The following is a 23,465-nucleotide window of genomic DNA, read 5'->3' on the forward strand; positions in this document are numbered from 1 at the left end:
GTTCAGACTCCAAAACCACCGGTCAGCTGCGTGTCACACGCCCAGCGATTGGGTGCGGCTTTCCAGACCTGGAAGGGGGGGGCGGGGCCTGGGTGGCGGCACAGTTTCCCGGGTGACGGCCGCGCGGAAGGGGCGGGACTAGGGCCCTGGTCACTGGCCGGCTCCTGGGGGCCGGGACCGAGAACCGCGACCCCCGAGAGTCAGCCAGAGCCGCGTAGAAGAGCGCGGGACCCGGTGGTTCAACCGAGGGTCCCGGCAGCCGGCGGAACAAGGGTGGTGCTTGGAAGAGGCGGCGAGCGCCGCGGCGCGGGGGCGGGGCCGGGCCGGGCCGGCAGCGTCTGCCCGGCAGGTCCGAGCCCGGGGCCTCGCGTGGGGCGGCGCGGCGGGCCATGCCTGGGGAGTGCCCGTCGCTTTGGGAACTGGTGGAGGAGCACGTGCCGCTCCCGGAGCGGCCCGAAGTGAAGAGGATTCTGGGGGAGACGATGGTGGACCTGAGCCTGGAGCTGCGGGCAGAGGTTGGGGCGAGTGGGAAGGTGGGCCAGACCCATGACTCGGGTGATTTCCCCATCCACGCTGGGTTCCTGGCCCTGCCGGGTAACTGTGGGGTCTCACCCAGCCCTCTCTTGTTTGACTGCCTCCCCCCTCCATCCCCCACAGCACTTATCACTTCCGTCACTGCCTTCCCCAGTCGCAAGGTGTCTTAGCTCTCCCTGCAGGTGGTGATGCTACGGTCTCTGCTCCAAGAGGCGCGATCCTCCCGAGCCCCAGTCCCCGGCTCCCGCCCCACCTCTGACCCCTCCTCCCTCCTGGCACCACCGCCCCTGCTGAGAGACCTCGTGCGCCAGGAACTGCGGCAGCTGCTCCAAGGTCTCCGCCAGAAGGCCATCTATGAGGGCAGGTGGGAAGCCTCACACCTGGGGTTGGGCCCGGTCCCCAGAACGCAGATGGGCTAGCTCTAACCCTGACAAGGGGCCACTTTTCCGGCTTCGGGACAGGTGGGAGAGCCGAGTAACCTGAACCCACTGAGCTTATTACTTCGTCGCCTCTTCTGGCTGAGGCAGTGCGGAGCAGGGTTGCCTTTCCTGTGGTTCCCTGGAAGGAGACCCTGAGCTTTCTTCATGTGCACCTTCTGCAGGGACCAGACTCAAGCTTGGGTCCAGTATAGCCCCAGGGTGCTGCGCTTTGCCTTGGAGGAGCCCCGGTGTGACTTTCCAGCACAGGAGACGTTCCAGATGCCAGTTGGTGAGCCCAGGTAAAGTGGTGACAGCAGAGGAGGGACTCTGCTTGGCAGAGGACCCCAGCTGATAGGTGGGTCCCGCCTGGCTCCATACAGGAGCTCCTGCTCTGAGGCTGGACACGGCTACAGCCACTTGTGATAGGCATGAGCACATGAGGGCTGCAGAAGCCCCGGAGACAGCTGCCCAGCCTGGGGGCCCACAGGCTTCCTGGAGAAGGTGACTGGTTTGATCTGGGTCTTGGATGAAAGACAGAAGAGCAGATGAAAGAGAGAAGAGCTTTTCAGGAAGAGGGGACACTATATGCAAACATGGGTGGGAGGAAAGGAGGCGGGGTCCAGGAATCACTTGTCCCTCAGGCTTACTGAACAGGAGGGCTGGGAGTGAGTGAGATAAATGAGCAGGGGCCTGCTCATAAGAAACGAATGGCAGCAGCTCATTTTTAATTCCCACACAACCCTGTGAGGTCAGTGAGGTCCCCATTTTGCAGACGAGGAAACCAAAGCTCAGAAAGAATCATCAATGTGCCCAAGGGTGGCAGAGCCCATTTGCAAACCTAGACCCCAGAACTCCTCCTCTTTGTGCGGTATCATATCGCCTTTGTGAGAAAAGACACAAAATCATCTAAGAGAAGGGGCATTGTGTCCTGAAGGCCTCGGGTGAGGCACCGTGGAGTGATATTGACTTCATCTCCCAGCAGCAGTCATAGAGGCCTCAGTCTCATCAAGGACCGACTGGACATGTCCAACATTGACCAGGTTGCCAGACACCTGCGGTGAGGCCCCCGAGTGTGCAGTGGGGGTGGAAACAGGGAGGGGACTGGATGGATCTGGAAGTACTGGGACTGTGAGAGAGGAGAGGAGGCAGCATGCCGGAGGGGTAGGGGGGACGGCCCACTAGAGTAAGGCTGAGAGATGGGAAGGGCAGGTTGCTGCCAGAAAGTAGCCAAGTAGGAATGCTATCAGGGGCCATGGCCCGAGGATTTTTACCTTGAGGTGAGGTGGGGGAAAGCACAGAAGAGTTTGAAACGGGGGAAGGGCTGTGATGTGGGGGAGAATAGGGGCAAGAGGTGCCGCAGGCCCGGTGCAGTCGTACAGAAGAAATGGCAGCGCCTGTCCGGGTGGATGCGGTGAGGTATGCAAGGAGAGGGCACGTTCTTCCCAGGAAGAGGCTTGGCAGGGGCTGGAGGGCTGTGCTGGGCAGCCTCTGGGCAGCAGAGGGCAAGGTGGGCTGAGCAGGGAGGGCCTGGAGGGGGCTTGTGGTGGGGCTGGAGGCTGGGCTGTGTGGAGGGTTTCGCTGAGACGCGGTCCCGTGGCACTGGCTCCGGCTGCTGCACTCCCACGTGTCCCAGGGGCCTCCTGGAGGAGGAGTGTCACACCTTGGAGAGGGAGATCCCCGTCCTGCAGGTGAGCTGCAGCCCCGCCCCCACCCCAGCCTTTCCGCTGAGTGTAGACAGCCACCTCTCACCTGGTGGATGAGCCTGTGTACGTGTGTATGTGTGCGTACATGCATGTAAAGGCTGTGTGAGTCCTGTATCCGTTTCTCATGTGTGCGCTTCTTGTGTGTGTGAACCCAGACGCCCAAGTTTCTGGTTGAGCCCCTAGGTCCAAGGTCAGCACTTTTTAATTAACCTGCTGGATTCGCTCTCCGGTCTTTTGCCTTCTTTTTCTAAGTCTGGGTCTGGGCCAACCACCACCTTGTCAAGCTGGGCTTTTGGGGGGAGGGGGGGCGTGGGTAGTGTTCTGGGGGCTGCCCTCAGGTGGTTGAGATGAGGGTGTGGCATGGGCTGTCCTAGGCCCCGCCAAGGTCTTGCTTGGCCTCTGCATCCTGCCCTGGCCTATCCTACCCCTGCTGTGAAGCCGGGGCCCTGAGCCAGCTCTCCCTACAGCGCCGCCTGGAAGAGGAGTGCACCAGGGCACGCCAGGCCTCTGAAGCAGCCCTAGAGCCCACCCTGGCAGGTGAGGAACTGAGCAGGCCCCCGAGCACCCAGCTTCCTCCCCACGCCCCACCGGGACATACCCCAGAAGAGCTGGGTGCCGTGTCCCCGGCACTCCTCTCCTCCAGAGCTGCAGGAACAGAAGGCAGCCATGCAACAGGAGCTGCAGGCACCGCTGCGGCCTTCCTGTGTCTCCCGCAGCCACAGGTAAACCAGAGCAGACGGCCGGCCGCCCAGGGTGGGCTGGGAGTCGGGCTGTGGCCCTCTCATGGCTACTCCTTGTTCAGGCAGCAGCCCTTGGGGCCCTCCAGCCGGGGCCTCCGGTCCTTGCCTCGCCTCCGCGGAGCCGCTGGAGTTTGGGCAAGGCCTCTCCAGTGCCACCTACCTGCTCCTCCTCTGGAACGCAGGCCTCAAGGCCTGGCTGCCACCTGCCGCTGGGGACGGAGGCTCCAGTGCAGCCCCGGGAAAAGGCCAGCTTCCACCTCAGTGTCCAGTGCCGTGCCCCAGGCCCCATCCTGACAGCTGGCCACCAAGTGGGCTTTGGCTTCGGGAACTCGCCCCACCTGCTGCTGCCACCTCTCAGTTGCCATGGCCTAGCCTGCTTCAGATCTTGTCTTGGATAGGACCCCAAGGCTGTCCGTCTGTCTGACCCTCCTCCCACCCCCTTGCCAAGTCCCTGGTATCTGGTCCGGCCTTGGGCCTTTCTCCTCCCGGGCTTTCACGGAAGCCTGGGTGTAGACAGTGCAGAGGTCTCATCCCAGCCCCAACTCTTGTCTCTCTGCGGGACTCAGACAAAGCACAGTAGCAGCTCAGAGACAGGAATAGAAATTTCATTAAAATCTATGGACTTTAAGATCCTAGTGGTGCACGGATGGACAGGGGTGGGTGGCGCACCGTTATTGCTACAGAGAATTAGAGGCGGCTCTTCCGGGGCTGTCACTGCACAGAGGGACATGGAGGATGGACAAATGGACACTGCAGGGCTTGGGGAAAGGAGATCTGGCTCCAGAGAGGGGATGGTGCACACGGGCTGGAGCCATTTGGCACATGATCAAGGGGAGCCCCATTTGGGAAGACTGGGCCTTTAGCCTGGTGGCGGGAGGGCAAGGGGGTGTCATGTAGGGTCCCTTCCCCTGGGCTCTGAGCTCAAACCTCCTGCTGAGCAGCACTCCACCCCGGGCCCCCAGGAACTAGTGCTTTGGGCAGGCTGCTGAGTCACGGCCTCTGCTCACTAGGCCTGGCAGCCAGGGCTGCAATGAGGCTCGGAAACCCCAGAGCAGCTGAGTGAGGTGCAGGCAGGCCTGGAAGACAGATGGGGCCTGAGGCCTGGGGCAAGGGAGTGGCAACCACAGATAAGACAGTTTTTACAAAAATAATGACACAGACAAACAGGGCTGGGTGGCACAGCCTGACGAGTAACACTGCACAGCCCCAGCCCCTCACTCTGCCCCCAGGTCGGAAGACCCAAATTTGCCCGGGCAGAGGCTGGGATCTGCTCTGAGGGCAGGAACACTGGTCAGGAGGCTGGAGGCCCAAGGACAGGGACAGGCAGGGGCCCACCCAGAGACTCGGCTCAGGGCAGAGTGTGGGGGCGTCAGAGGCCACATAAAGCACGGCAGGCCTCTGGGGACCTGGCCCGAGACCCCTTCAAAGTGCTTTAGCCCCCAACCAGCAACCCTGCCTTCTCCCTCTCCCGGCCCAGCTTCTATCTTGGCATCCAAAGGACCTGTAAACACTGGGGACACGAGCACAAATGACCGCCCTAGCAGTGGTGGCCAAGGTGACAGCAGTCGCCCTGCGCAGGGCACGGCGGGGCAGGCGGTGACACCTGTCCACTGCCTCCCCAGTCTCTGTGGCGGGAGCACAGGTGGGGCTGGGGCACTCCCAGCAGCTGTGCTCATATCCGGGAGTCCTGCAGGCGGCTTCCGTTACTGCCCACGAGGGGGATCTGGGCCTTGTCCGGGTGCAGTGGCTGGACCTCCAGCCCGTCTTCAGGGGAGGGCAGCATGGTGGGGGCATAGCGCCCAGTCCGGTGCTCCAGGAGGGCGGGGCCCCAGTCTCGACTTGGCTTTGTGGCATTTTTCAAACGCTTTGGGGGGTGGGAGGGGGAGGGCAAGGCATGTCAGAGGAGAGCCCTTGAGCCCCGTTCATCCACCCCTTCCCAGTTCATCTGCTCCCCCTCACCTGGAGGAGGGTGTCCCCATCTGTGCGGCAGAGCTGGAACAGGGCGTAGAGTGGGATGCAAATGACGGAGGACAGCGCCATGAGGAAGCCGATGGCCACTGCCCAGCCTGGATACTGGTAGTGGTTATAGGTGATTGGCCGGTACTGGATCACGGTGAAGATGAGAATGAACTGCAGAGAGAGGCGGGTAGGAGTGGGCATCAGCCCCACCCAGGCCTCAGGCCTCCTATCAGCACCCGCTCCCTTCCTCTCCAGTTTCCCAAGATAAAATAAGAGGCATTTGGGGAAGGGCAGGACCAATGCCAACGTTTGGGTGGTGGAAGAAGCAGATGGAACCAGGGTCCAGGGCAAGACAGGCATGTACGTACGATGGAAGGGGAGAGGTCTGGCTTCCCCGTAATTCCGGTCCAGCCAGGGAACCATTAAGCTGCTGTCACCTTTGGAAGTCAGTTCTGCTCAAAGACACAGCAGCTCCCTACTGCCTTTCGAAGTGAGGCCTAATTCCTGGCCTTTAGGGCTTTTGCTTCCTCACATCGAGACCTCAGCTTATCTTTCTGGCCACATTCCCCTGGTCTCAGTGTCTCAGCCACACCCAGCGTTTCCCACCCTTTTCATTTACTCTGGAGAATCCTCCAACACATCTAAGCAAATGCCACCTCCTCCAAGAAGCCGCTCCCTCCCAGGCCGGTGTGGCTCGGTTGGTTGGGTGTCTTCCCGTGCACCGAAAGGTTGCGGGCTCGATTCTGGGTCAGGGCACATACCCAGGTTGCTGGTTCGATCCCCAGTGGGGGCACTCGCGAGAGGCAACCCGTTTATGTTTCTCTCATCAATGTTTCTCTTTCTATTTCTCCCTTTCTCTCTCTAAAATCAATGAAAAAGCATATCCTTGGGTGATGATTTTATAAATAAGTAGATAAATAAGTAAATGAAATAAATAGAAGCCTCTCCAGATTTCCCGTCTCCTCCCCCTGGAAGGCTTTTCCCATCTGCTAAGCATTTATTTAATGGTCCCCATAGACCTGGGCGCTCCTGAGATTGCATCAGCTCTGGCACTCCCGTGCCCAGCACATTGCCTGGCACAATCTCATTTGCTGATTTGAACTGACTTGTGCAGAGAGGAGGAAGCATGAGGGAGGGAAGGCAAAGCCCTGTGGTCTATGGGCAGCCTGGGGAGGCTCCAAAGGCTGGGCATGATGCGTGTCTGGCTGGGGATGCTTTGGGAAGAGGCGAAATGAGAAACAGAAAACCTAAAGGAAGTGAAGAACTACGTATGGTGTCAGATGGGCACTAATTTATCTGGGTGATCACTTTGTAAAGTATATAAATATCAAACCACTATGTTGTACACATGAAACTAATAGAATATTGTGTGTCAACTATGATTAAAAAATAAAACTAAAGGAAGCAGAAAGATGATGGATGGGCTGATGGCTCATGGGCCACCCAGAGGGCCTGGGTGTACATGCGCTGCTCCCCAGCAGGGCTCAGCATTCGCCTCCTGAGCTCTCAGCTGAGCCCTAAAGCTCAGTCTCCCCCAGCCTTCCCAGTGATCAAATTCTGCAGGTCAAGACCCACATCCATTGTGAGGGCCCTTCCCGGGACACTGCACATAGTAGGAGCTTATAACAAGTTTCCTGAATGAACCTAGAACCTGATCTAGGTGTGGACAAATCCCTTAACTGAGCTGACAAAGGATGGAGTTTGTCAAAAAGAGCTTTTCAGAAATGTATAAACAGCCCTGCTAGTTTTTCTCAGTGGTTAGAGTGTCATCCCATAGACCAAAGGGTCTCGGGTTCGATTCTGGTCAAGGGCACGTACCTGGGTTGCAGATTTGATCCCCAGGCAGGAGGCAACCAATCGATGTGTCTCTTTCACATCTATGTTTCTCTCTCTCTCTCTCTCTCTCTCTCTCTCTCTCTCTCTCTCTCCCTCACTCCCTTCCACTCTTTCAATGAAAAAAATATCCTCAGGTGAGAATGAACAAAAACAAACAGAAATGTAAAAACATGTGTCCACAGGGCCTGGAGTCCTCACCTTATGTTTTTTGTTTTAACATATTTTTATTGATTTTTAGAGAAGAAGAGAGAGGGAGAGCTAGAAACATCAGTGATAAGAGAGAATCATTGATCAGCTGCCTCCTGCACACCCGCACTGGGCATGTGCCCTTGACCGGAATCAAATCCGGGACCCTTCAGTCTGCAGGCTGACGCTCTATCCACTGAGCCAAACCGGCTAGAGCTACTCACCTTATACGTTAACTTCAGCCTAAGTGTCTGTGCACAGAGAGGACACTGCCCGCTCTGCCTAGCTCGAAGACACTGGAGCCAGGCCGAGGCTGCCCTACGGGTCCTTCTTGTGCCCCCCTCCTTCCTGCCTCCTGACCTGCCCAGGCTGGTGCTCCAGGTCTCTCCCCAGGGTGGCAGCCTCCTCGGAGCTGTGGGGGATGAGCTCCCCTCAGGCAGAGCCTGGGCCCCACAGGGCACGGCGCTTGGCAGCAGTGCCTGCCCTCCCGGCCTCTCACCACTTACAGGAGACTTCCGCTCCTCCTGTTTCAAAGCTGGGCCAGTGGCCAGAGCTGGTGCCTGTGCCAGGCTCAGGGAAAATCCCACACCCCATGTGGTGGAGGCCTCAGCCCTCAGGGGCCGTTTGTTCAGAAACATGAGCCAAAGTGAAAACCCGATGCTGAGCTCCCTGTGGCACAGAGGAGTCGGGTGTGACAGGGGCATGGCTCTGGACACTGCCCTCGCCACTGGGCTGACCCCTCTGTCACTCAGAGATGGCCATGCCTCTTCTCTGTGGAGTGACCATTACCCTATCAAACCCCTTGTGCTCCCACTTCCCACCCTGAGCATAAAGGAGCAAAATCTAAAGGAAGTAATAGCTCCTCCCGGTGGTGGTTTGTAGGGTGGCGCTGGCCCAGCACGCGGACTCCAGACTGGACTACCTGCTTAGGGTAGTGGCACTGCCTCTTATTGGCTGAGTAACCTTGGGTCAGCTACTTAACATCTCCATGCCTCAGTTTCCTCATCGGTCAAGTGGGGATCATAATGATACCTCGGAGAGTTGTAGTAGTACCTCTTCCTACCTAATAATAGACAAATATGCAAATTGACCATACATCCGCTACACCCAAGCCACGCCCACCAGCCAAATACACGCCCACCAGCCAATCAGGGCGAGTATGCAAATAAACAGAACCAAGATGGCTACAGCCACCGAGAGCAAGGTTTCCCAGGCAACAGAGGGAAACAAGCTTTCCGCCTGCCCTTGACAGGCCTAAGCCTCCACTCAAGCTACAAAGTTTCAATTATAGAAGGTAAACAAATTCAAACAGAATGGCGGCAGCCACGGAGCTGGAGAGACCAGGCCAGGGTTGCCTGCGGTAACAGAGAAAACAAAGCTTTCCGCACAGCCCTAGCCGGTTTGGCTCAGTGGATAGAGCATCAGCCTGTGGAATGAAGCGTCCCAGGTTCGATTCCAGTCAAGGGCACATTCCCAGGTTGTGGGCTCGATCCCCAGTAGGGGGCGTACAGGAGGCAGCCAATCAATGATCCCCTCTCATCATTGATGTTTCTATCTATCCTTCCCTCTCCTTTCCTCTCTGAAATCAATAAAAAAAAATATATTAAAAAAAAAAGCTTTCCGCACACCCTGGCCGGGCTCAGGCCTCTGCTTAAGGCTACAAAATTTCAATTATAGAAGGTGAATTAACTCAAACAGAAATGGCTGCCGGTGGAGCATGCAGGAGGCTTGGCTCCGCTCCAGGCTACAAAGTTTCAATTGTAGAAGGTAAATAAATTCCAGATACCAGTGCCTCCACTTGGGTCGCCAGGGGGCGTAGCTGGCCTGCAAACCACCACAGGCCCCTTGCTCAGGCTGCCCCATGCCCCAAGGGAACCCCCACCCTTATCTGGGACACCCTTCAGGGAAAACCAGCTGGCCCCCACTCATGCACCAGGCCTCTAGCCTATTTAATAAAAGAGTAATATGCAGATTGACCACCACTCCAACACAATATGTCTGCCCCCATGTGGTCAAAGATCCTGCCCCCATGTGGACACAAGATGGCCACCACAAGATGGCCAGCAGGGGAGGGCAGTTGGGAGGCACCCGGCCTGCAAGGGAGGGCAGTTGGGAGGCACCAGGCCTGCAAGGGAGGGAAGTTGGAGGCAATCAACCCTGCAGGGGAGGGCAGTTAGGGGTGACCGGGCCGGCAGAGGAGGGAAGTTGGGGGCAAACAGGCTGGCAGGGGAGCAATTAGGCAACAATCAGGCTGGCAGCGGAGTGGTTAGGGGGTGATCAGGCTAGGAGGCAGAAGCGGTTAGGGGCAATCAGGAAGGCAGGCAGGCAAGCAGTTGGGAGCCAGCAGTCCTGGATTGTGAGAGGGATAACCAACTGCCCATTTAGGCTCGATCCCACTGGGATCGGGCCTAAATGGGCAGTCGGACATCCCTCAAGGGGTCCCAGATTGGAGAGGGTACAGGCTGGGCTGAGGGACACCCCCCCCCTCCGTGCACGAATTTCGTGCACCAGGCCTCTAGTATATAATAAAAGCCTACTATGCTAAGTGTCCAATTGTCTGGTTGTCTGTTCAACCAATCAAAGTGTACTATGCTAATGATATGCTAAGGCCACTCAACTGCTCGCTATGATGTGCACTGACCACCAGGGGGCAGATGCTCCAACCAGTAGGTTAGCTTGCTGCTGAGGTCCGGCTGATCAGGACTGAGCAAGACAGGCTGGACATGCCCTGGAGCCCTCCTGCGGTCCCTCCCTGGCTGGCCAACCTCCCGCGTCCCTCCCTGGCCCCAATTGTGCACCGGTGGGGTCCCTTGGCCTGGCTTGTGCCCTCTCACAATCCGGGACCCCTCGGGGGATGTCGGAGAGAGCTGGTTTCGGCTTGATCCTGCAGGCCAGGTCGAGGGACCCCACTGGTGCACGAATTCGTGCACTGGGCCTCTAGTGAGTTAGTATATAAACAGTGTGTAGAAAGTGTCTGGGAGTTCTTGCCACCAATTCAGCTCCCAGATGGGTTTCCCAGGTGCTGGGTACTGGTGGAAACCAAGACTTCCCTCTCCCAAGTCAGCCCACTGCAGTGCCTTGAAAGGTTTACAGGCTGTCCCTGATCCTGAGCTGACCCCTGACTCGGGCGCAGCCTGCTTCCGGGACACTCATGCATTCACACCACGGACCCCGGGCACCTGGAGCACCTCGGCTGTGATGGGTTGGCGACAGATGATCAGTGAGGCTGACAGAGGCTGACACCAATATCAATAATGGTTCCTGAGGTCCCTCCGGGGACCCAGGGAGGGAGGGCCGATTCAGCTGCTGCCAGACTGCTGTCCCCTGCCACTCAGATTCGGGGTTCTGTGCTTCCTTCCGAACTCAAGGCGAGGGCTAGGGTGGCTCTGAGTCTCCACACGCCTGTCTGACTCTACGCAACCTCCTCAGACTACAAGGGCCAGAGTGTGGAGCCTCATGGGAGCTCTGGTTCCCACGAGAAGGACACCTGCCAAGAGGCAGCAGGAGAGTGAGAGGCCGGCCCAGGAACTTACGAAGATAATAGCTGGGGAGACGAAGCGCCAGCAGATCTGGAAGAAGAAGGGCGGTGGGAACCCCAGCATCATCTTGATGTCCTGAAAGTAGTTCTGGTGCCCTGGAGAGAGGGGCGTCAGTGGCCAGGCAGGACGGTGTGGGCAGCCCGGGGCTGGGGCTCGGGAGGCCGTGGAAGGTTGGGCACTTACCGTAGATGTACATGATGGACACACACATGATGCAGGAGATGACGACCAAGGAGAAGCTGGCCGCATAGTTGTCCATTAGCAGCAGCCAGTAGATGCCTGCCTGCGGGCCAGCGGGCAGCTGAGTCAGGGTCTGTGGCTAGGTTCCCAGACCCGGTATCCCCTCGTACCCTGGCAACACCAGCCCAGCCCCCCCCCGCCTCAGTTCTTACTTGGCTGGTGAGGGGGATGCCCAGCAGGAAGCCAGCCACGGCCACGCCCAAGGTCACATAGGTCTTTTTCTGCAGGATCCACTCATTCCCCACCTCATCCACAATGGCTGTCACCAGCGTCTCTAGGAGGCAGAACTGCAGGGATGGCCATCAGAGGAGGAGCCCGAGCTCTGCGCCTTCCCCCCTTCCCAATCCACACCACCTACCTGAGTGCCCAGCCCCAGCAAGATGAGCATGAAGAAGAAGAGCAGGGACCAGAGCGGGGAGATGGGCAGCAGTGTGAGGGCCTCTGGGTAGGCCACAAAGGCCAAGCCAGGGCCATGGTCTGCCACGCGGGACACGTCCACACCCAGGTGATTGGCCATGAAGCCCAGGATGGAGAAGATGACAAAGCCAGCATAGACGCTGGTGGCACAGTTAGTGATGCTGATGATGACGCTATCCCTGGTGGGGAGGAAAACAGGCCAATTCAGGGCATATGGCTTGCTCCCCTCTGCCCGATTTGGGCCAGAAGAAGACTTGGACACAGGGAAAGTTCTAGGGATGGAGGTGTCCGCGGGAAGCCAATTCCAGCATGTCAGCAGGGCTGAATCATCTGGAAATAGCTGGGGGCATTTCCCCAAACCTGAAAAGGATGCATAAATGATTGCTTCCTGCCAGACAGCTGAGGGCATTTCAATCTACATGTTATTGCCTCCTACTGGCCAAACACCTGAACAGCCTTAGGCAATTCCTCCAATCTGACAATGGATTCTATATACCAAACCCGGCCTTTGATGTGTATATCTCCACCTTGCCTTAGGACAACTTGTGTTCATAAAAAGCAAGGGGTCCTGAGACAGAAAAGAACTTAGTTCCTTTAGCTAAGTCTTCTCTGGCTCCCCAAAATGCCTTCCAAAATTACATTTCGTCTCTGGACTCTTCAATAATTTACACACAGCGCTTCTCCAGATTCCTGAACCCTTCTAGATGCTGGATTAAGACCACCGGCAGGTGTCCCCAACCTCTTTTCTGGTCTGCTCTGGACCTTTTTAAGTGGGCCTGAGGCTCCTGAGTCCCCACAAGTCCCTGGGACATCACTGTGCCCACCCCTCTTCTCTCTGCTGCCAAGGTTCTCTCTCCATCCTCTGAGGACCTGATCCAGACCCGGCGTTCCCAGGACCTCCAGGCCATGAGTGGGAGGGAGGGCCCTGGTGGGCCAGGAGGCTGCGCTGGATCTGGTGGGCCTGGGGGAGCCGGGTCAGGCCGAGGAGAGGGCAGGGAACGGGCCCAGGGCTGGCAGGAGTCTCACCGGTAGCAGTTGTTGTGGAACTTGTTGTAGGAAGCCATGGTGATGAGGCCTCCCCACGCGCAGCCCAGGGAGTAGAAGATCTGGGAGGCAGCGTCCCCCCACACCTGTGAAAAGGGAGCTGTGGTCAGAGGCAGGCGCCTCTCTGCCCCTCCCCGTCCCTTCCAGGTGGCCCACGACATCCCACCTTGGCCTCCAGAATCTTGTCCCACTGTGGGGTCAGGTAGTACATGATGCCTGTGAAGGCTCCTTCCAGGGTCACGCCGCGGACGAACAGGATGGTCAGCACCACGTAGGGAAAGGTGGCCGTGAAGTACACCACCTGTGCAAGACAGGCCCGCTGACACACACACACACACACACACACACACACACACACACACACACAGAGCCAGGCGGGGGAGGCAGGGCCTTCCTGGGGGCACAGACCCTGAGACCCTGGCAGGGGAGGCACTTACTTTCCCTGAAGACTTGACCCCTCGGATGAGGCAGAGGAACACGACCACCCAGGAGACACAGAGGCAGCCGAGGAGGGGCAGCCTCACCTCCCCGAAGTTCCCGATGTCGTCGGACAGCTTCAGCACGTAGAGCCTGGGGAGGGGAGACTGCGCTGAGCGGCAGCCCCATGCCCAGCAACACATTCCCAAGGCCCAGGCCCCGCCCGGCAGCTCCCGTCTTTCTCACAAGGTACTAGGAGCCCACTCGTGAGACAGGAGCCACCGTGGGGGCCCAGCTCCCTCTGCCTGCTGTCCCCAGGGAGCCCACTGCTTGCAGCCTCTCCCAGGACCCCCAAAGGCTCCTAGTAGCCACGCTCCAGGCCTGGGCCAGACCTCCTCAGCCCCTGGGGTGTGGAGGTCTCTCTGTCCCCACTCAGGCCCACCCCAGGTCCTTGTTTGTACATTTCTCCCTTCAGAATGCCCTCTCCTCCAGACTAGATACATCCTATCCGGCATCACCTCCTCCAGGAAGCCTTCTGTGACCTCTTCATTTACATTAGTCTCCTCCATCTCTGATGAACCGAGGGAGGCAGCGGGACGCTGAGTAGACTGCAGGCTCAGGAGCACACAGGCCTGATGCCTCCCCTGCATATGCATGGGTCTCGTGGCCTCTATGCCGCACTGGCGGTGCTCTTTCAATCGCCCGGACCTTTATTTGTCAGGCCCTGTCCTAGGTGCTGGGCATACAGACCTGGACCAGGCATGTGGGCACCGCCGGGAGGGGCGTCTCAACCCTATGGGGGAGGAGCACGCTGGAAGGCTTCTCAGAAGAGGTGAGGTTTGAGCTAAGGCTCGAGGAATGGGGAGGAGGTGGGTGAAGAGAAGTGGAAGTGCATGCCAGGCTGAGGAAAGAGCACATGGCAAGACAGGGGGTCCTGAAACGGCATGCCCGGCTTGGGCTTGCCGGTAGAGAAGGCGAAGGGACCAGATCATATGAAGCCATGAAGTCAAGGCTAAGTTTGAATTTTATCCTGAAAGGTTTTTGTAGGAGCACTCTAAGGGTCTCTTCTTGGTTTAAAACCTTGCAGCAGCTCCCACCTCTGGCCATGGAAAAGCTAAGGTCCTTAATAGGGGTTTTGAGGCCCTAAGTGACCCATTGCCCCCTATCTGCCATCTCTCTGATCTCCTCATCTACTCTCCACCGTGTTCACTGCTCCAGCTGCACTGGGCTCCTTGTTGTTCCTTAACCATGCTAGGCATGCCCCCACCTCAGGACCTTTGCACATGCTATTGCTTCTGTCTGAAATGCCCTTTCCCTGATATCCACATGTACATATAGGTATGTGACCTGTGCCATGACACAGGACCCCACGTTTTAAAAGGCCTAGTGCTTACTTTAATGTTCTACCATTGCCATCTTGAAATTCTTAATACATTTGAACGAGCCTCATATTTTCATTTTGCACTGGGCCCACAAATTATGCAGCTGGGTTTGTCCACATGGCTCCCTCCTTTGGATCTTTACTCAGGGGTCCTCTTTGCCAAGCGGCCTTTTCTAGCTACCCTGCTTAAAACTGTAGCCCTGGCCCCAGCCCAGCACTCCTTACCCACTGCTTTGCTATAATTTCCTCTGCAGCACATGTCTCCTTCCATTATACTATAAAGTTTACCTATTTATTTTGGCATCTTTCCTCTATGAAGGCAGGGGTTTTTGTCTGTTTTGTTAACTGATGTATCCCCCAGTGCCTAGCATGGTGTCTGTCACACAGCAGTGCTCAATACATATTTGTTGAATGAATCAATGGATGAACATTGTGGTAAAAGAATTGGGAGGTAAAAAGGGAAAACCTGGACAACTGTGGTTGGTACAATTGTCCAGGCTGCAAATGATGAGCAAGAGACAAGCTCTTGAGCCTCAGTGTCCTCATCTGTACAATGGGTATATTAGCACCAACCCAGAATAATTTGTAGATAAATTTAGGTAAATCCAGGCTCCCTTCTTTCCCCTCTTACAGTTAGGACCTCTCAGCATAGCTCCTTCTTAGCTATTTTCACCCTCCCCCACTCCCCCCCTCAACCCCCTGCCCAGACCAGTTCTCAAACCTCATGACATTTTTAACGCCTTTTGATGAGATATTACTCTGTACCTCATGGGACAATGTTGCCAGACGGGTCTTCCTGTTAGACTTGTAAGCACCTTGGCCTACTTCCTCTCTCCTTCAAATCTTCCCCAGGTCACCCTCACACAGTGACCTGCAGAGGGCGCTGCCCAACACTTCCCTCTCCTGCCCAAGGCCTGCCACTGCCATGGTTCCTTCAACAGGCATCAGAGCCAGGCCCTCTCCAGGCTCTTTGTTGATGGAGGAACCAAAGACTCGGGTGGGAGAAGCTCAGGAGCTGTGGGACCACCAAGGAGAGGCTCCTGGTCCCCTTCAGCAGTGTTTGCCAACCACTCTTCCTTTGTGGCACATAGAAAAAAATACTTTTGGCTCATTGGGGTAAACAGACAAAGGGACTCAAACCTGGAGTCAACTGGGCTGGGGACTCGGGCTGCCAGGCCGGGCCTGAGAGAGCACACATCGATGTTGAAAAGCTCTGCCCGCCAGAACAGCCAGAGGGTCCTGCAGCTAGTACGGAGTCACCTTACTCCAAACACCGGCATTCAAAGTAAAGAAATCATTTCTTGGTCAAGAGATTGTTAACCTTAATTATATATGTTAAACTGACAGTGTTATATGCTATTTTTTATTGCAATCTCAGGGATTAAAGAGTTTAGAAGGCTAACCTGGCAGCCAAATAATGAATTCGTCCTTTATTTTTATGGCACCATTTTGAGTTTTTGGCTTGGTTTTGATTTTGGACCATGTGCTTTTGAAATCAAATATTTAACCTAAAAGCTCTTGGAACCCAACATATTTACAAAGTTGGTTCTTGACGCAGTACATCCTGGACTAATTCTGCATTAGTTTTAAATTTCCCAAACCACATGGTAAATACCTGAGAATAGGACAAACTTGTCTATTTCCCCCCCGCCCCCCCGTCTATTTCTTTGCATCTCCAGCAGTGGCAATCATTGTGCCTACTGTTCTTAGTGATTTTTACTGCATCATCTCATTTCATCTTTATAACAATAAGGTGGGTGCTGTAAGCATCCCCACTTAACAGAGGAACAGCTAAGACGTAGAGAGATTTAATGACTTCCCAAAGCCACACAGCTGGTAAATGGCAGAGCCAGGGTTTGAATGAGGTCTGTGTGATGCCAGAGTTGCCACGAAGACACTGGGAGAGGGGTGTTGGGATCCGAGTCCCACTGGGTGTCGGGTGCTGTGCTGGGCATCACAGGGGTTGCAGGGTGAGAGGGCATGGTCATGAGCTCAGGGCTATGAGCAGGAACCAGACCAGCACACAGAGGACTGTAAAACAAGGCTAAACAGTAGGTGGGAGCGGGAGGACCGTGCGTGGGCAAGAAGGGTGAGCAAGAGGCTGACAAGGGCTCAGAATCTGCCCTCAGGGCTTCTCTCGCCTTAGAGGAGTTGTTTAATCTTCCTTTTGATTTGCTTTCCTCACTTGTAAAATCGGAATGTTTTATAACATCTGCACAAGCTAGCTAGGAAGGTTGTCGTGGGGCTCAAATGAGATCATGCAGCCTTCCAAGGGGGTGCTGGAGAGTGTGGACCTAGAACACCTGCCGGGTAGCGTTGGCCTAATTAACATCAGGCGCCAGGCCCAGAGGAGCCAGATGGGACCTGGAGCACATTCCTGATGCAGCGATGCTGCCTAGTTCCTTAACCTCCGAATGCTGGTCTCAGAATCGGGGAAACCGGGATGATAATATTATCTGAGATAATGGGCCTGGCACATAGTAGGTGCCCAAGAAATAGGGGTGCTCACTTCTCTCTTCCTTTAGAAGCCAGCCTGGGCAGCCCTCTCAAGGGTCACTTTCCCGGGTTCTCCAGGAGGGGGCATCGGGAAGCCATCCTGCCTGCAGGGACTCCAGCCTGGAACTGTAGCTCCCTGGGCAGGCCTGGCTCCAGCCCTGGCTGAGAAGTAGAGTTCAACTGGCCCCCCACCCATCACCAGTTTTCTTCGTCCCCTCTGATGGCACTGGATAAACTCCCCAGAGCTTTGCCCTGGGTGGCCCCACTGGGCTGGGAATCCCTGGCAGGCAGCCCTATGGCAAACTCTTCTGGAACATCTGGGGGATGTGGGTGGGGCTTTGTGCATCTGGGAGCTTCTAGAGAGGTCCACCCCCAGTCTAGGACAAGTGGCCCAGCCCACACCACGTCTCCAGTGCAGAACACAGAAGGGGGTACTTATTTGCTTGGTTCTCCCATCAGATGTGAGCTCCATGAGGCAGTGCAGGGCCTGGTACCTGGCAGGTGCTGAAGAAACGATCTGTCCAGTGACTGACGGAGTCTTCCCTGCTGTCTACACAGTGGACCCCGCCCCCCCAAGGGCAGGGAACCTCTCGGCCCCCTTTGAACGTCTACAGCCCGGCATGGGAAGCCAGGCCTGAGGAGTCTGAGCTCTGGGACTGGGCTTAGAGGATATGGATCTACTAAGACTTCGGGTATCACTGGGGTCTTGGCCATCTCTCCTATGGCTCTCGTGACCCAGAGGAGAAAGCCTCAAACCCTTAGCCTGGCCGGGGAAGCCCTGCACCATATGATGCCCGCTGGCTTCTTCTGTCTCAATACTCAGTGTCCCACCTGCCCCCAACCCCAGCTCCATTTGCCATCTCTTCGCCTCTGCTTACCTGCTCGTTTCTCCCAATCCCTTCTCTCCCTCCTCTGAAGAGCCTTCTTAGCCACATCGTCTCGCCTCCACCCCCTTAGGACTGACCGCTACCTGTTGTGCCCCCACCACGCCCCTGCACATTTCTGCAGGAAGCACCTGCCCCTGGTATATTAGCTACGTCTCCCCACTGGACGGTGACCTTCTCAGGGCAGGAGCCCTAGGCCATTCGCACCCCATGGGCACACAGGGCCTGGCAGGCTCTGTAGTGAATATTTGTAGAGTGAATGAATGAGGTTTACCATCAACTCCCAAAGCCTTCTGCCCACAGGTTCTCCAACTTGACATAGGGAATTTCCTCCAGGGCATCCTTATAGCCACCCGTTGGGACAAGGTGTCCCAGCAGCTCTGAGACTCCGGTCTCCATGACCCCAGAGCACAGTGGGACCTGTCTTTCCTGAGCACAGCTTTAGGATGACAGCCCAGGCTCAGGAAACTTCCATGGCTCCTTGTGTTCTGCAGCATTAAATCTACGCTTAATTCTTACAGGTTCTCCAAGAAGGCCAGGGCGCCCTCCGCGGCCACCTCACGGCCCATGTGTTCCCCACATACTTGTTCCTCTCATCAGAACAGGTTCCCCTCGGGCTCAAGACCAGCCGTTGCCCATCTGGGCCCCACGGCCTTTGCCCCCTTTTCCCAGACTCTCCCTCTGCACACTTGCCCGACTGCTACCTCATAAGGACTCCACAACTCAACATCCCGTCTCCCCATGCTCTCTGGTGTGCCAGCCTCTTCGGAACAGGCCGTGAACTCCTTACACCTCTTCATGCACCTCTGCCTCACTCGGTGCCCAGCGGAGGGCTGACCCTGCAGCAGGCACCCTACCGACTCTGCGGACTGCTGCCTGGCGGCGAGAGGGAGGGCCGCGGGTTGGCACCAGGTGTCCCTGCAGCCCAGGCCCAAGGGGGACCTCACCTCCAATACTCCTCGCTGGGGCTGGTCCTCTGGAGGGTGCGGTTGAGCAGGTGGGAAAGGTTGCTGGGCAGGGAGGCAGGCTGGGAGCCATTGGTGAGGTTGGAGGCGTCCAGCACGCCGGCGCAGTCGGGGGAGTTCCAGGGGTTATTGCAGTAGGTCCAGGGCAGCACGTTTGTCATGGACGAGAAGAAGTAGTAGAAGGCGATGCAGATGACCACATTGTAGTAGATGCCGATGTACGTAGACACCACCATCATGCCGTAGCCCACACCTGGGGGAGGGCGGGAGAGCAGCCGCCTCACACATCCGCTGGAGGAGGCGAGGTTCGTTGTAAAGGGCCGAAGGGGCAGGCTTTCATGCAAGGCCACGGAAGGGACAGGTCAAGGCCTTGGCAAGGGCAAGCGGGGGGTGGGGGTGGGGCGGGGGCTGAAGGGGTTTTGTGTGTACACGTAAGTAGGAGGGAAGGGTGGAGGCCAAGCAAACATGGATCCCAGCATGTGTCCATGGCCTTGGTCATTGATGTGAGGCATGGGGTCAGCATGAGGGCTCCACAGGGGTTGGCAGTGTTTGTACAGATGGGTGAGTCTGCACAGCCCCCATAGGCGCGCGCGCGCGCGCGCGTGTGTGTGTGTGTGTGTGTGTGTGTGTGTACCCAGCCCAGGCCTCACCTTTGAACATGGGGCTGATCCTCCAGACCCCCAAGCAGCCCTGACTTGCAAACTGGCCGAAGGAGAGCTCCATGAAGAAGAGAGGGATCCCGCAGAATATCAGCATGATGAAGTAGGGAAACATGAAGGCGCCTGGCGGGCAGGGAGAGGGCGGCTCAGGGGCAGGCAGGGGGGACCCCTCCCTCTTCCTGCTGGGAACCCAACAGCCAAACCTTTATAATTGGCTAGGACCCAAGGAGGGCGTGCCTCGCACTGAGCAGGAGCCGGGGTCTGAGGCTACCCCCCCCCCCCCACCCGCCTGTCTTTGATCTTGTCAGAGGCTCCCAGAAAGTCTGCTCTGAGCAGAACCCAAGGCCCAGCGCACCATGTTTAGGTGGGATTTGATGGCTTAGCCAAGCAATTTCATAACATTAGGTTCTGGGATCCTCAAATGTCCCTGAACTACTTGGGCGGGGGGGTGGTTAAAATATGGGATAGAAGACAGGGAACCTCGGGAGGTTGGGGTGCATTTCTCCACCTCTCTTCACCTTGAGGGAGCAGGCTGGCAGGGAGGGCCCCAAAGGCAGACTGCCAGGGTCAGGGGCGGTCTGGGCCTTAGGTAAAGGGCATCTAAGCCAGAGATGGGGCCGAAGGAGATCAGGGTTGGAGGCCAGCCTGTGGGGAGTGAGGCCTGTACCCAGGTGCGGGGGGGGGGGGGGGGGGGGGAGCTGGCCTGGGCCCTGGTGAGTGGGCTCTATCCAAGTGGGTGGTCCCTGCCCTGTGCCCACTGGGTACCTCCCCCGTTGCGATAGCAGAGGTATGGGAAGCGCCAGACATTGCCCAGGCCCACGGCATAGCCCACGCTCGTCAGTACAAACTCGATCTGGTTGCCCCAGTTGCCCCGTTTGAGGTTCTGGTCCCTCTTGGTGGCCTCGCTGGGCACAGCACCATTCTGTGGGGACAGGAAAGAAGTCACCATCAGCGAGGCATTTGCTTCCATGCCTGATCCTCTGCTCCTCCCCCAGCGGGGACACCGTGGACCCTCCAAGCTCCTGCCGCCCACACGGGCCTTCGCCTCTGCTGGCAGGAGCCACAGCAGACCTGGCGGAAGGGAGAGCAGGGAGGAGCGGCTGCCAGAGGGCGCCAAGTGGGGCTGCCCTCCCCAGCCCCCGAGCACCCACGCCAGGGCACCATCCCACCTGAGGAGCTGCTGCCAGTGACTGACAGGTGAGACGCTGAGAGGCAGCTGGGGTTGGGAGTGCCCCAGCCCAGCCCCTGAAGTGCTCCCTTCGCTCTCTGGGTGAGGACCTGGGAGCAGCTGAGCTTCATACCAAGCAGCCAAGTCAGGCTGGCACAAAGGGGCCTGTGTCCAGACAGCCCCCCTCCCGCCGCCGCCACATTGCCAGGCTGAGCACGCTGCCCAGGACAGGAGGCCGCGGAGGAAGGGGTGCTGGACCTCTCCCCCAGCTGGTCTTTCCGGGGGGCGCTGGGTGTGCTGTGGGCTGGGGAAGGGGAAGCAACTGAGCTGGGCCAGAACTGGGAAGGGCATCCTGGGACTCAGGGTGGGAGAGCCCAGTGGAGCCCCCTCCATTGCCCAGGGCTGGGGAGGGGGCCCTGGGGGAGCTGACCCGAGCTGGGTGGTGCTGGCCAGGGGTTGGGGGAGGAGACCAGAGTTGTAGGCACCACGCCAGACTTGGAGGGCAGACTCTGCTAGGGGAAACAGAGGGCATGACTCCAGGAAGGGGTCTCTGAGCTGAGGGGGGCGGGGGGGGGGCCGCTGCCGAAGAGGGGGCTGGTCAGGAGGGGCAGGGGAGGGGATTTGCCCCAAGGGAACACCAGACCTGCCTGGGGAGCTGCAGGCCTGGCTGGGAGGCCGCGCTGAAGGCAGCGCCTTTTGGAACCCGGGTAGAAAGGGACAATGTGCTCTTTCCCCTCCCAGCCTCCCAGGTGAGCGGGAACCCCAGTCACCCTGAGCCGGAACCTCGGGGCTCCGAGGGGTCTCACTAAGAGACTTAGGGACCCCGAGTGTCACTAACAGAGAAGCACGGACAGAGACAGCCTCGTAAGAGATGGAGAGACACAGACAGGAGTCCCTGGAGAACACCCAGGATCAGAGACAGAGCGGCTCGGCCTCTGAGGGGAAACAGGCGGTGACGCTGACCCTCCGCTTGAAAGGGACGCATTCAAGGACAACTGTCGCGTTAGCCAGTAAACAAAGGCCGGTGCTGTGCAATGCTGGCGGGCCCTGACACTGACTGACAAACGCAGAGCGGAGGAGGGCTCCAGGGGACTGGGCGCCTCCGGGACAGGCACTGGGAATGCAGACCCAGGGCCCCCACGGCCGGCGGAGGCCCCCGCTGCGCACCCCCTGCTCCCACCGTGGGCACATTGGGTCCCTCTGGGCTCGCACACCGTGGACACCCTTGTGGAGCCACTGTCTTGCATACCTGATCCAGCACTGTCCCCAGCAGAGACGCTGGCCCGCACACCCCCTTGGGAGTTCTGGGGCACAGCCCGAGGAATTGTGGGGTCTCCTTCAAGAAGCACCCGGAGCAACTTCTTTCAACCTGCGTTCATTCATTTATCGATTCATTCGTGCAACCATGGAGATTTACTAACACCTGCCGTGTCCCGGGCCCTGCCCGGGCACTAGGAATTAAACAATAAACAGACACACCACCCACTCAGAGCTAGAAGTCTAGTGAGGAGTAAGCCATCGGCGACATAAATAAAACAAGTCTTATAGGCAACTGCAACCTGAGCACAAGGGGCATTTCTCAAGTCGCAGGAGCGTGCAGGGGGACGCGGGGTGGGGGTGAGGGACGCGGGGTCAGGGAAGGCCGCCCTGAGGCAGAGGCTTGAAGGCCTGTTTGGCTGTGGGAGACGGTGGCTCGCAGCCCAAGTGTGCCCTCTGTGACAGGCCCCACAGAACCCTGCCCAAGCCTGTCACCACCTCCCGGAGCCTCCTTTGGGACAGGCCTAGCAGTACCGCAGGGTCAAGGGGCATTTTGTGAGAGGGTGTGAGGCCTGCGTGGGGTAGTTCATTCATGTCCTAACAAATCTCAGCCAAATAGGGTCCTCTAAATGGACCTACAGTAACAGTTCCATTCTGTCCAAGGCTTGTTTACTTAGGGGCACAATGGGGGAGTGTGGCAGCTGCAGAGTATGTGGGTGGGGTCACAGGGCAGCGGTTACGGCTGTAAGAGAGACACCGAGAGTCCAGGATGGCCTCCTGGGCAAGGGGAGGGTAAGGCCCCGGCGGACAGCACGGTCCCTAAGGCTTGCGGTTTGAGGCCTGTCTCCTGGCTCCAGCCCCCACAGCCAAGTGCTGCAGGAACAGACTTAGATCTCTGCGGTCTGCTCCCTCCCCGGCGTGGAGGGGACCGGGAGGGTGGTGATGCTCCCAGCCACGCGCCACAGGCGGCCGCTTGACTGAGCCCTCGAGAGCCGGCGTGCTCCGTTAATGAGCAGCACATAACCGATCATGCGCTAACCAGGCTGCCACCCTGGGTGGCCGGAGCCCCCAGGACAGGGGCCTGGAACGGGGAAGTTACCCACGGCACCAGGGGTCAGCTGTGCAGAAGGCGCTGGAGGTCCGTGAAATGACACGCCGCAGGGGGTGCCCGCAGCTCCCAGCAGAGGCAGCACCCGTGTCCCGGGGACGCTCCCTGGCCCTGGAGCTCAGCACTGGGTGCCCCACCGGAGGGAGCCTTGCCCACAGCGAGGCCTCTGACTTCCATTCCAAGTGTGTCCGGTGTCTCGGCTGGTGAGGGCGCCGTCCTCAGTGGAGGACAGAGCTAGCCTACCTTTGTCCAAGGACACAGAGGAGGAGAGCTCTAAATCGCACTGGGCGGGGATAGGTGGTTCCCGGAAGTCTAGTTCCCTTCCCTCTCCAGCCCCCCTCTGGGGACTTCCTGCTACTTCCTTCCTGGGCAGTGAGGGCCCTGGCTGGCGAGCCTTTTTCAAGGCCACATAGTGTTTTGCGCCTTGTACGATGTTCCCTAAACTAAGCCTCTCGTTTTTTTGATCTGCTGGGTGGGCGGCTGTATCGCGGATATTACTAATAACTGTCACTG

At 57.9% G+C, this 23,465-nt stretch overlaps 2 protein-coding genes across 12 annotated transcripts in view; one reads left to right on the forward strand and one right to left on the reverse strand.

Moving 5' to 3' along the window:
• Nucleotides 1–154: 154 nt before the first annotated feature.
• Nucleotides 155–3,839, forward strand: CCDC24 (coiled-coil domain containing 24). 9 transcript variants are annotated; one of them, XM_079777148.1, is made up of 8 exons: nt 155–515; nt 705–898; nt 1,136–1,252; nt 1,933–2,010; nt 2,587–2,641; nt 3,124–3,193; nt 3,300–3,378; nt 3,459–3,839. In XM_079777148.1, exons 1-8 carry the CDS (start codon nt 390–392, stop codon nt 3,688–3,690), a joined length of 951 nt encoding a protein of 316 aa, XP_079633274.1. In that variant the 5' UTR covers nt 155–389; the 3' UTR covers nt 3,691–3,839. The 9 variants fall into 9 exon arrangements, with proteins under 9 accessions (XP_079633274.1, XP_079633272.1, XP_079633275.1 ...); XM_079777146.1 differs by having other exon boundaries at nt 3,463–3,839; XM_079777149.1 differs by having other exon boundaries at nt 1,936–2,010.
• A 141-nt stretch (nt 3,840–3,980) lies between these two features.
• SLC6A9 (solute carrier family 6 member 9) overlaps nt 3,981–23,465 on the reverse strand; it is a 35,615-nt gene continuing 16,130 nt past the window's right edge. For 2 of the 3 annotated variants that reach the window (XM_079777141.1, XM_079777140.1), the window contains 12 exons: nt 20,185–20,341; nt 19,411–19,542; nt 18,743–19,013; nt 13,055–13,187; nt 12,784–12,918; nt 12,600–12,703; nt 11,515–11,752; nt 11,309–11,443; nt 11,100–11,199; nt 10,911–11,011; nt 5,356–5,526; nt 3,981–5,260 (listed from right to left, as the gene is read on the reverse strand). In XM_079777141.1, coding sequence (XP_079633267.1) covers nt 5,069–5,260; nt 5,356–5,526; nt 10,911–11,011; nt 11,100–11,199; nt 11,309–11,443; nt 11,515–11,752; nt 12,600–12,703; nt 12,784–12,918; nt 13,055–13,187; nt 18,743–19,013; nt 19,411–19,542; nt 20,185–20,341 — 1,869 coding nt within the window. In that variant the 3' untranslated portion in view covers nt 3,981–5,068. The remainder of the gene's footprint in view (nt 5,261–5,355; nt 5,527–10,910; nt 11,012–11,099; nt 11,200–11,308; nt 11,444–11,514; nt 11,753–12,599; nt 12,704–12,783; nt 12,919–13,054; nt 13,188–18,742; nt 19,014–19,410; nt 19,543–20,184; nt 20,342–23,465) is intronic. The other variant, XM_079777142.1, reaches the window with a different exon arrangement.

Source organism: Cnephaeus nilssonii (genome assembly GCF_951640355.1).
Source record: "Cnephaeus nilssonii genome assembly, chromosome: 7".
Classification (NCBI taxonomy): Eukaryota; Metazoa; Chordata; class Mammalia; order Chiroptera; family Vespertilionidae; genus Cnephaeus; species Cnephaeus nilssonii.